Here is a 13343-nt window from a genome sequence, read left to right on the forward strand (position 1 = left end):
ATGGTACAATAGCCCGGACTTCCAACACAAAAATATAAACACCCATATGCAAAAAAATAATAGAACATGAGTTTTAAAAACCATAATAGGTGGCCAGCCACCGTTGATAGTCAAAAATAGAAAATACTTGATAACTTAGGGTACCATAATAATTTATACACCGAACAATAACCACACAAATATTTGGTCTAATAAATTACAATAAGAAATAATATATCAGTCAAAATGTTAATGACTATTCATCATTAAAGACATACAGTAAAACCTCGTTAGTAAGAACACTGATAATTCGAAATTCGCCGTAATTTGAAATTTTCACGTAAAAAAAGTCCCTTGAACATTATTTTCATATAAAACCATACCATTAATTCGATTTTCATAATTCGAAATGATTTCAGAGTCCTGGCATATAAAAATATTCAATAAATCGTAATAAAGTACACTATTTCATAAGTCAGTCATTGAAAATTGTGACAGACTTTTCTTAATTCATCAAAAATTACTTATTTTATGAAGGTAATATATATAATAATCGGAAATTTGGTAGGCACATCTATGATCGGAAACAAAATTAATGAAAATCAAAAAAAAAAAAAAAAATCTAAATTTTAGTATTTTTCCCCCATACATTTCATATATTATTGTAGTTAGAATTTTTTTCGATTTTCGGTCCCATGGAATTCGTATTAACGAGGTTTTACTGTAGGTCTATTATATTATGCAAAACAACAATGTGATTTTATTTCTCAGTATTAGATGTTTCGATAGGTATGTAAATAATAAAAATCATGAAGCATAATAAATTATCAGCTAAAAAAATTTGTTTAGTGAGACAGTTTTAGCTAATTTTCTATTTAAGCTAGTGATTCTATTCTAACAATAATAGTAAAGAACATAAACTAAGCTTCAGTTTATCACCGCTTATGATTGTATTCAATTCACATAAAATCCGTAGTTAGCTAAAAGAAATTTCACTCAAAATTAATTCTGAATTCATATAATATAATATTATTGAGCGACAGATAAATAAGAATAAACTTGTTAGGACATCGAGTAGGATTCATTGTCTTTATAAAACAAATATTAGGAGTGACAACATGACTGATTATTTTTATTTTTTGATTACTTATGCACCAGTCATAAGAGACTATCTTAAAACATATATGTAGGTACCTTAATTACTAATTCTTCATTAAAAAATAATATGCCCAAATACTTGGAAACATACCGAACTTAACAATCTTACTGTAGAATTTATTGGAATAATGCTATTCTTTTTCACATATTTTTAACATATACCTAATTATATACATAGCTGAATAATAATAATTCAATTGCTTAATGTACTTGCAAATAAAATCACAGATTTTTAATATTCCTAATGCAAAATGAGAAACTTTGCTTTCACTTATATAAACTACATTAATAAGGCTTAGTCTCAATAACCATTGTCTTTTTTCACAGATAATAAAAAGCTGTCTCTGCAGAAACTTTTAATAATGACAAAACATATTATATGTATCAGTTTCAGTTTAACTAGTGATTAAATAAATATTTCGGCCCGTCGGCACAAACTGAACAAATTGTAGATCAAGTCAAGTTTCGTATTTATAATATTTTACATATTAACAAAAATTTACCACTTATTACCAATGGCGATAATAATTATAGGAAATTAGTTACATCAGTTGCCTGGTTGTTCTTAAAAAAATCAAAATAGTAATGACTCGTCAAACATTTTTGATTTTTACGTGGACGTCTAATAACAAAATTACGACGTACACAATTAAATATAATATGTACTGAAAAAACACCTCTGACAGAACATAACTATGTAGGGCAAATAATATTTATAAATTACTTTACAATACAAAAATTATAAATCTCGTTTATGTCACACTGGCGCCGGCAGATGGGGTATTATAAATTATTTCTAATGATCTTAATAAGAATTGGATTTGAAATTCACCTTTTTATTAAGTATATTAATTTAACAAAGTACCCATGGCAAAATTTACTAAAAAATATTGTCAGAAGAGTTGCATTTTTATGCGACCCATAACCTACATCTCTCTGTGAAGAAAATGGATTCAAACAATGAATCATTTGAGTTCTATAATGTTAAGAAATCTTATTAAATAATGTAATTAAATTAAATAAAAAATGGATAAATCATATTCCAACAAAAAAATAGCAGTTTTTTTACTACATAGTAAGTTTAATTATTTAGTATAAAGGATATTTCCACTTTTTATTTTTGATTTTGGATACATATTGATTAATTAAAATACTTCATATTGTAGCAATCGATCACACATCATCGGCACCAAAAAAATGTGCACAGTTTCCTAATAATGGAATTCAGATTTTCGCAGATCATACTGACTTATGTCACTGTATATTATGAAATAAATTAAACTCCACACAATAATACAAGTTTATTCATAAAATTATACTCACATTCTTTAAGTGTGTCATCCGTGGATTCGAATGGCAATGGCAATCTATGTAATAATATTATGTAACGACAAACATACAAAAACGGTGCATGTAACAAATATACCGTATTCCATCAATTATTTTTTGTTTTCCGAATTCAGGGTGCGTCTTATAATCGATAGTGTCTTACAATCACTGTAATATTCCGCGGTTGTGATGAATCATCACTGATTACTAATAGTGGAGGGGTCAGATGGTTCGGCGCGACGGAGCAGTTAGTGGAGTTACTATAACAGTAGGTAGCCACTGCCTTAACAATTTTGAGTTTGAATAAAAATTTTGTCCCTAATTACCGTTAAAAATGTTGGCATGAAAACTACATTACGTTGCTGCTGATTTTTATTTTTTATTATTGGTATATAAAAATAAGAGTGCGTCGTATAATCGATGGCGTCTTATAATCGAAGAATTACGGTATTATTATTTAATGAAAACTCAATATAACAGTCCTAGGGAGACAATCTATTTTATAAATATTCACCAGAAATGTAAGTACATAAATTAATAGAGATAGCATTTATATTTATAAACACTGCAAGCAACGGACTGATGGCCTCGATAATTAGAAAAGGATATTATAACCCAACAAAATTAAGAAACCAATGAAAAATTGTGATAATATTAAAATTATTAGAATGACAATAACAGATTATAAATATATTACAATGTAATTGAATTGTTTTTATGGTTCATATTTATATAGCTTATGAATGTTCTCTATTCCATCTGTTGTTTCTACCTCTAATCTAATAACAAATTTTCTATTAACAAAGTAAAATTCTAAAACACATCAACTTTGTTAAGCTAGGGTATTACTGTACTTGAGTAAATTTTAGCAATTCAGTGTAACGGAAGAAAAACAATGAGGATGCATAAGAGAATGCCACACTGCGTGTACATGTTATAAACTTCGCCTACCTGATAAATAATACATTTGTGATCACTTATCTCAGATTCAATACTAGTGCGGATGTACCCAGTAAAAGTGGGTTTGGATGATTTAAATACATTCCTTCTATTATCTTCATCAATGTCATTTCCTCAGCATGAGAAAAATGTTGTCATTCAAATTTTATCATCATTAAATTTGTTTTTGTCATTGTGTGAGAAAGCGAGAAAAACATTTAATAGATTATCTATAAAAAAAAACCTCTTAAATTTACTGTCTCACATTGGCACTGGTCAAGTAATTATCATAGAATTATTAATAAAGCCGAAATTATTTTCGTCAACATTATAAAACAGAACTTACAAAAGCTTATAAAATAATGATATCTAAATAGCTATTTTTAGACTTTGTCAGTAAAACTATATCATGTGTGAATAGGATCATTTCTTAGAAAAGGAACACAGAAAAGAATGACACATACTAAAAGGTTCTAAAAATTAAAAACAAATTATTGCCTACTATGAGACTTTATATACTGGTTAACAAATTTAGAACACTGTACATATGTAGAATGACGGAAGGACGGACACGGAAGAGAGCATGGGGAGGGGTCGGTTGATGACCGGTCAATATAGAAATCGCACTGTAATATATTTTTTAAATCTTGCATTATTCAAAAGGAGAAATAAATTGGGTTCAATATAATTGTAATACCTATTATGTGTAAATATTTGGTGGTTCCACAGTTCAGTCTGGGATCGACAGTGTTTTCTGTGTTCCGTAACTCGTTGACGATTGAAATAATGAGAGACCTACTCTACTGCCTTATGTAGAAAAATAACAATAAAGATCATGGAAAATATTTAATAAAAATATATCAATGTTATATTTTCATATTGCTTAGTAATTTTTTACTAGAGCATTCAACCGTTGGGATTGTTGGTAAACTTCTCCCATATAAGCATGACCAAACAGATGTTGGGCGTTACATGAAGAAGGTAAGGGCTGAGGCCTTTATAGAAGCCTCGGACTCTTTCATACCTCCAAGTGTCGGTGATGCAATGCCACGCGCTGTTATATGAGTGGTGATGGTCTTGCAAGCGGGCTCTCACTACCTGGTACGGATAAGTCGCTCCGGCTGCAATCAGCTTCGACACTGCCGCAAAACCCAAGTACTCCCATGTGCCCTGTTAAAATATATTCAAATAGAGATAATGCAGACTTCACATCATCATGAACTTATCAATTTGTTTAGTGAGTACTCTTCAATGACATTTTATTCATGAATACTAGAAATTGTATAGATTCTAATCAAAACCGAATGGTAACTAATACAGTATAACCCCTATTTTACGTTTTTTAGGGGACTGAAAAGAAAAAACCTAATTAGAGGGAAAATGTAAAAGGCGGGTATTGAAAAAAAGAATTTCCGAAGTAAATCGCGGGAAAGAAAAACGTAAATGCGGGTATTAAATGTACTGAAATACATTGGGACTGAAAAAAATACACGCAATTGCCGGGAAAACGTGAATTCCGGGCACGTAAAAACGAGGTTATACTGTATTATCATATGAGAATAGAGAATCAGAAATTATTATGGTCTCACTGGTAATTGCCAAAGACATATTAATTTTATTTGTAATGTAAAACACCAGAAACAAGAGATAAACTAATTTTAATTTAATTTTTAACACAATGAATACTATTTCAATGAACAGCACAAGTGAATGACTTTAATAACATAAACTTACCAATTTTGCATCTATGGGTAGATTTCTATACATATTGTATCTATTTTTCATTTCTTCATATGTCATAAATTGTATTGACCCATGTGATACGCCAAACAAGCCAGGAACAAAACCCTGCAATTGAAATGTTTCTTTATAAGAATTTGACACATCGATGGTGATCGATTGATTACTCGTAACCCGATTTCGTGTTAGAACTGATCTGATTAATCTATCTATATATTATATAAAATACAAAGTATGTTTGTTTATTCCTTCCAATGTTCAATTTTTACAACAGATTAAGGGCGGACGTGCTCAGCGTGGGTCAAAATGGAGCTTTTATTCTATTTTCAAAGCATGATCCTGGACATTCCTTTAACGTTGTAGATGATCCATTTATATAATTTTGAAGCCTTTAGAATTATCTTCAGATGTGTTAATCTTGCCCATTTTTTGGATAATAAAATGCCAAATTCTTGTCAAATTTGGTATCACAGAGATTATCAATATAACATTTTATCGTAAATATTTCACTATAATAATGTCGACATAATTTATACTGATGGTTTTATAAATGCATTTAAAAAATTAATAAATGTAAAAAATCTTAATACCACTGCACATTTATATACTGAAATATGACTATATTCTAAAACATTAGAGCGAGAGGTTTAAAAGATTACTATTTTATGTAATAAAAATACTTAATGCAATTATCAAATGTTTAAAATAAATATAAAGGATAATAAGGCTTCAAAATTATATAAATATATTATCTACAACGTTGAAGGAATGTCCAGAATCATGCTTTGAAAATAGAATAAAAGCTCCATTTTGACCTACGCTGAGCATGTCCCCCCTTAAGATAATGTTTGCATAATATTTAGGTTCAATTTTAATATGGTGTTCTTTGGTTTGACTTTTACTACTGTCGGAATGAATTATTTTCATTTAAACATATTGAATGCCTAGATAGCTATTTCGATTGAAAAATGCGATTATTATTGTTTTGTTAAAATAAATGTATATCGATCAACAAACTGACCTTGTGCGAAGTCCGGTACTTCAGCTAGTACTGAATAAAATAAAAAATAGATTACACCAGTAAAAAGTACTAGGTATCCTTTATCTATATCTTAAACACTTTTATTCAGTTTTAATGCGTTACGATTAGTCAACTTATCGCCATCGCCGTGTAAATATGTCAACGGTGCGTTTAAATAGCACTGATAAATTGTAATGAACCAAAAATAAATATTATTGCATTTCAATAATACAGTGGGCAAACACCAAACAAAAAAATTCAACAAATCAAAAGTTAAAAATACAGATTTCAAAAGATTTACAATAATCGAGTACATAGGTACAAAATTTAATGATGAACTAAACAAACCCTATACAATCCTCTGATTCCTTCAGTTCTGTATATTTTGCATAAGCCATCTACCATGCCTCTGTATCTCATATTGTCAGGGACAGTGTCACCGGAGTACTGTAGACACAGTCGTGTTTTAACAACCCAAATGGGATTTGTCATAATGAGGGTCAGGACTCCGGCTTCAGCCGCTGCCAACATGTGCATAGTGGGACCGAGCGGTGTTTGTGCATTACCGCCTTGAATCCATGTCTTAATTGTATTATAACTGAAAAAAAAAACAGAAATATTTCACAACAAAACGATCATTAATATTTGTCAATGTATGATCACTTCATTACAATTACAAATACTGTGGTGTCCACACAATCTAGATAAGATGTCGGTAAAGATAAATAAATCAATCTCAACCTAATCACAGAGTAACAAGATAAATATCACTCTTTGAAACAGATATACTATATCAATTGTATCACAGCAATAAAAAATATGTGAATGCGTTTAAACCAATGCAGGTGTGTTTCTAGGCCAAGTTACATTTGGAAAAATTGGACCTGTTACTATGCCATTAAAAATTTACAATTTTCACAAGAATTCACAATATCGGCGCTAGTGAAATCCAGAAGTCTGACACTCTAGAAGCAGGGTAAAAACCCTCACAGTTTTCATTTAGTTTTTAATTCAGATTTATGACAAAATTTCACATGCTCTGAAGATTGCTGTTTTGACTCACGATAGTAATGTTTGTGGGCTGCTAATATTGTCAACGTGTCATAATTGCGGATGCATCATCAAGACCACAAAATCAGCATAAAATCTGAATTATTACAAACTTCATAGGTGATTCAGAAAATAAATATGCTCACAATAAAAAATAAAATCCCCATGCCGAGCCGGATCCCCAAACATTTGGTGTGATCCCTCTGTAAAGTCCTGGGACACCTTCAGTCTTATAGATAGTCGACAGAGCATTTCTAAGTCCATCATATTTAGGTGCTGAAGTTGTGCGGCCATCGTTAACTGAAAATAATATGAATTATGAATTACGTACTTAATAAGGAAAGCAATTAAATATGATCAAGTAGGAGTTAATACACATCAAAGCATGCAATTTTTTATGCTACTGTCAGAACCTTCCATAGACTAATATACTAAGTATACTAACCATTTATAAACATCTAATTTTTAAAATGTTCATTTTTCTGATAATATTCATTGTATCTTTTTTATCGCATAGTCCCTACCATTCCAAGTCCTCGACATACGTGAATTCGTACTTTTTTTTTTTTTTTGACCATGTCCGATCCTATTAGGATCATATGGGCCTCCACAGAGTAGAGGTTTGTATTAACAGATTTTGTTTTTTTACGAGAAATGGATGTCAGCCACTTGCTCAACCTATTAGGTCCATACCCTGACTCACACACAAATTGAAAAACAATATGTGTACTTGCCAGACCCAGGATTCGAACCTGAGACCCACGGCGTGATAGTCCAACGCTCATGCCGCGCGGCCACGGTGGGTGTGCAAAAATTCGTACTTACGCGATTGATTTTTTTTTTATTTGGCGTAACTTTGTTTCTCTGCTTTTCTATGACCCAGTATTGAACGGTAACAAGTCAAAAATTCGACATTTCGCGATATTGGTATCAAAATACTTGAAAAAAAATGAGCTCTTGTCAGTTTTGTACAGAAAAAATTCGAAAAAAAAAATTTAGATACCTGAGGGTCAAAAAACCCATATGAAATTTTACAAACTTTCAAACAAAACCAGTTTTGCACACATCCATTTTGAATTGTTTCCATTTCAAACTGGCGGTTGACCATACGTTTCACTCACTGCAAGGCACGGATGGTTTGAACAATTTAAAGGTCGTAATAAACTACACAACATCAAAGTAACAGGCGAGGCTGGCAGTGCAGACAAGGAGCTACGAATTTTATGAAGAGTCGAGCAGAAATCATACAAAAATGAGGATTACCTGTCACAACAAATTTTCAATGTGGTCGAAACTATATTGGAAAAAAAAGATAGAGTGGTCATATACCAACTAGAAAAATGAACACTATGAACAACCGCAGCAATTTTAAACCAAGAAGATGGCTGAATATTTAAATATAATCTAAAAACAACACTGGACCTGTATGCACTTCAATAAGTAGTTTACGCAGAAATCATTATATACTATTATTACCTCTGCGGAACTCATGTGTGTGGATTCTCTTCAGGTCCAGGTGTTTTGGGGACATGAGAGAGGCATTTCAGGAATTGATATCACATTATAACGGACACAAGTATAAAATTAAAAACACAAAACTTCCAATTTTTTAACTTCGCGCAGAGTTAAATTTTATTATAAAAGGACAAGCATTGATTTTATTACATTGTTTTAAAACGATTCAACAGGAATTTTCGCTTTCGCACAGCACTGACATTTGAGGGTTGGTTAATTATGGGCACTTAATAATTAGGGTTACACTGCACTTTCATTTGGACGCGGATTTAACGCGGGTGGTTACATATTTTTACTTGTAGTGCCACCCACGCGGGGGTGACAAGTAACTACGGGCTTCGGCTGTGACTTTCTCACACGGTGGCAAATTTTAAACTGCCTTTTTTTTTAAATTACGCCTCTAACTAACGTTTCTGAAGGGTGTGAAGACGCAAAGAAAGTTGGAAGGGTATATCTAGATTCCAGAATGTTCGAGGGTATCCTGCCGTTTTCAAATAGTCCCGTTACTGATCGGGGCGATTTTTGCCCGGAGCGGCTTGACCCTGCTAGCAGTCAGGTAGTTTTTGTTACGCACTCGAGAGGCGCATCCTGTAAAAGTGCATTTTGCGATAATACTTACAAAGAATTTATTTGTAAGGTAGGACTTGTAAATTAGCAGGGTTGCATGTTGTTTTATATTAGGTTTTTGATGCGGAATTAGAGACATTCTTTCGGGAGGGGTTTATTTATAATAATTTCTATAAATATGAATGTTTTCTTAAATGCATGTATGTAGGTTTGTTTTGTTTTCACCTATCTTTTGAAACTAATTCATATTATAATAAAAATTGCATGTTTAAGTTTTATTCGACTTACGTGATTTTTCGACTTACACAAACATCTTTGGAACGAATTAATCACGTAAGTAAAGGACTTACTGTATATATTATATAATGTGTGTTAAGAATTATTAAATGTATACATAATATTATGAGTAATCTAGGATAGAACAGGAAAGGGAATAATAAGAAAGGGTAAAAACACACAATTAAATTTCGATTAATGTCAATATTATACAAAATTTTGAAGATAGTGGGTTTAAACGAATTATTGAAAGGATCAACGGTGGATAAATACATATTGTAATTTTAACAAGAGCGCCGAATAAAAGAGTTTTGTGCATAATTAGAATCACTACGACTGACATGGTACAAAGCTTGGTTTCACGTAAATCTTGATGTACAGTGGAAACCCACCCTTTCGAGTAGGTTTGTGCGAGTCAACAAAACCATTAATAATTTTGAAAAGAAAATACTGATTAGATAAAGAACGTCGACTTTCCAAAGATGGTACCATGAAAGATGCAGTGGTCGAAGTAGAATAATTATCCGTATCGTTTCTGTCATTATATAAATCATAACAGTACGCTTTAAAATTGACGTGCTTTGGAAATCGGTTTTGTACTCCTTCAAGACGGTTTATGTACGTAACGCACTGTGGATTCCACACCACAGAAGCGAATTCAACTATGTAAAGTACCTTTATCTTCAGAACATCAGGTGATCTGAATGGTTTAGATATCTGAAGAATAAAACCTAGTAATTTTAATGCTTTATTGGTAATTTCGTTGATATGTATGTTAAAATTCATCTTATTATCCATTATGACACCCAGGTCACATATTTTTGAGCGTTTCAAGGATTCGACTCCTAGGTTATATTCTGTTTTGATAGGGATGATACTTCTGGAGAATGTTATTGAAGAGCACTTGTTGACATTTAAATAAAGGTGATTCAATTGACGGTATCTATAGTCTATACAGTCTATCTAAGTCAGATTGAAACTCACTACAATCATGGACTGACAAGATCTTTTTATATATTTTATTGTCATCTGCGTAGACGGGAAATTGCAAGTTAAGAAAACAGGCACCCATATCATTAGATAATAATATATAAGATGAATAATAGGGGACCAAGGAACCTGCGGTACTCCAGATGGAATGTGTATAAATTTTTCCGACCATGTCCGATCCTAATAGGATCATATGGGCCTCCACAGAGTAGAGGTATGTATTAACAGATTTTGTTTTTTGCAGGGAATGGATGTTAGCCACTTGCTCAACCTATTAGGGCCATACCCTGACTCACACACAAATTGAAAAACAATATGTATACTTGCCAGACCCAGGATTCGAACCTGGGACCCACGGTGTGATAGTCCAACGCTTAAGCCGCGCGGCCACCGTGGGGATGTGTATAAAACTAGATACAAACACTTTAATTGCAACAGCTTGCAACCAATTTGAGATGTATGAAGAAATCCAACGAAATAAATCACCATGAATCCCCGTCCCAGACTTTTTCAAGTAAAATACAGTGATTAATTTTATCGAAAGCTTTAGAAAAGTCCGTGTAGGTATATAGCGTCCACTTCGGTTTTACTACACATAGAATTAAGTATGAAATCAGTGAACAGCAGGTTTGTTTCTACGGAGCTACTGAAAAAACGTGTTGATTTGATGTGATGAAGTTACATACAGCTGCGAATATATGGTCGGAGATGATCTTTTCTAACAATTTTTCAAAAATAGGAAGTTTGGATATCGGCCTGTAATTAGTAATAATGCGTTTTTCACCACTTTTGAATATCGGAGTAATTAATGCTTTCTTCGGTGCTTTTTACTGGTTCTCCGTCGTCTTTATCTGTCAGTCGCCATTTTGGAATTCAGCTATCTTTTTGTCATTGAATTATAGTACGCGGTCCAAGACATTATAGTATTTCGGCAAAAATTATAGGACATGTTGAAAATGTAAGTTTTTTGTTTGTCACATAAACATAATGGAGAATTCGAGAAATTCCGATGCCCTGCTTTATTAAAACACCTCTTACGACCGAAAAATGCTAACACCGGCCGCCGTCATTAACTGTCACGTTATTAGAGTATACAACGCAAGACTACATCCATAGACTAATATCGCACACTGAGATCTTATATTATTTATATTATATAGATTATACTTACTACGTCCCTCGCTTCACGTTATTATGATTTGCTGTGATTAAGGTACAAACATTTTGCGGAACTTTAAACATCGACAATATAGACAACTTTTAAACGCAATGAAATAATCAACGGAGTATATTCGCACAACCGGCGAATTCAATTAATTCCATTTTTCAAAATTGTGGTATTTTTGACGTACTATACTTTTTAAATAGTACGCGAACCAAAATGTACTATAAATATAGTTCGTTTGGCAACACTGCGCTCACTGACAGATGACAGCGAGCGGTGGCGGAAAACCAGTAAAAAGACCTCTTTCTTCCATACATTAGGATAACATCCGCTTTTAACAGAAATGTTGAATAAAATTGGAAATGGGAAGACCAATTATTATTCTTCTCCACAAGAAGCAATCAAAATGGGAGGAATATGTTCAGAACCTGCATCTCTATTTATGTCTAGGTTTTTAATGTATGAAAGAACTGATGACGGAGTGAATATTATTGAACTTAAAATCATAGTGCTAACATCTTGCAAGACAGGTGCGCAAGAGTAATGTAAATAGTAATTTGAGGTTAAAAAAAATAATACAACTTTACTCAATAACAGGAAGAATGTAGGTACATTGCGTTTATTTTGAGATAAAATAGCCAATAAGAATATACGCGATATAAGGACCGTCCTATGCTCAGCAGTCACGGCAAAAAAAGATCGTTAGGGAAATGTCAAAGTACATTACAAACGACGTCACAATAATAAAAAAATAAATAGAATAATAAATTGTTTTCGAGTTCCACTCACCAGCGAATCTAATTTTTAAAAGATCCAGAGGATGCAGTATCAAAGTAGACGTCACACCGCCTGATATCCCGGCAATGAGATGCTCATATTTGACATGACTCAAAATATTAAATTTGGGGGCCCTTGCAGTTGGACTCGTACTGTCCATTGTCATGTTAAGATGGTGCAATAAAAATAGTGTCGAGAACTTAGCCTGAAATATTCCGTTCTTGAAATGACACCTAAGAATTCTTCCAGTGGTTCATTGGTCTTTAAAATATTTCACTACATATTTGGCTTATGCAATTTTCTTCTAGGAAACGAAATTTTGAAGCACACGAATTAACGGCGCTAACTTCAAGTAAGTGTAGCTCATGTGTAGCTTAGCGTACCAACCAGTAAAAAATTAATTACATTATCTATGTATGATATTGTCTATAAATATAATACCAACAATACGATAAAAACAGTATGTTGGATAATTCACTCACCCATAGACAATAATATCGTCACTGTTCTGGCAGAAGACACAATTCGAAAAAATGACATATTGAGTTAGTTATACCAAAATGTTACTTATTTCAAACTTTACCGTCTGGAAACTTTCTTAATAAATAAACAGTCTTTATTTTAAAGTCATCCTTCTTACGATTACTTAATAAACTCACATGATAGAACATTTCAAACATTTTAACAACTTCAAAGTCAAATTAGGTACTCAAAACTAATATTCTCCAGTTAGTGTGTTCTGCCAGAACAAAGACGATATTGTACTGTGAGCGAGGAGGACAGTTGCTTGATCGTTTTCGTATTCGGATAGTTAGGTACAACTCATAACCCATGGAG

The 13343-nt window shown here is 32.4% G+C and overlaps 1 protein-coding gene across 2 annotated transcripts in view; it reads right to left on the reverse strand.

Moving 5' to 3' along the window:
- Nucleotides 1–12870, reverse strand: part of LOC147072136 (solute carrier family 25 member 32) — a 33456-nt gene extending 20586 nt beyond the window's left edge. For both annotated transcript variants that reach the window (XR_015070729.1, XM_085947836.1), the window contains exons 1-5: nt 12519–12870; nt 7363–7516; nt 6515–6764; nt 5140–5253; nt 4430–4575 (exon numbers count right to left, since the gene is read on the reverse strand). Coding sequence is in view for 1 of the 2 variants with exons in the window: in XM_085947836.1 (XP_085803962.1) it covers nt 4430–4575; nt 5140–5253; nt 6515–6764; nt 7363–7516; nt 12519–12672 (818 nt within the window). In the remaining variant the exon portion in view is untranslated. The remainder of the gene's footprint in view (nt 1–4429; nt 4576–5139; nt 5254–6514; nt 6765–7362; nt 7517–12518) is intronic.
- Between the last annotated feature and the right edge of the window lie 473 nt (nt 12871–13343).

This window comes from Rhyacophila brunnea, unplaced genomic scaffold (genome assembly GCF_057557595.1).
Source record: "Rhyacophila brunnea isolate RB1 unplaced genomic scaffold, BYU_Rbru_1.0 scaffold_2, whole genome shotgun sequence".
Taxonomy (NCBI): Eukaryota; Metazoa; Arthropoda; class Insecta; order Trichoptera; family Rhyacophilidae; genus Rhyacophila; species Rhyacophila brunnea.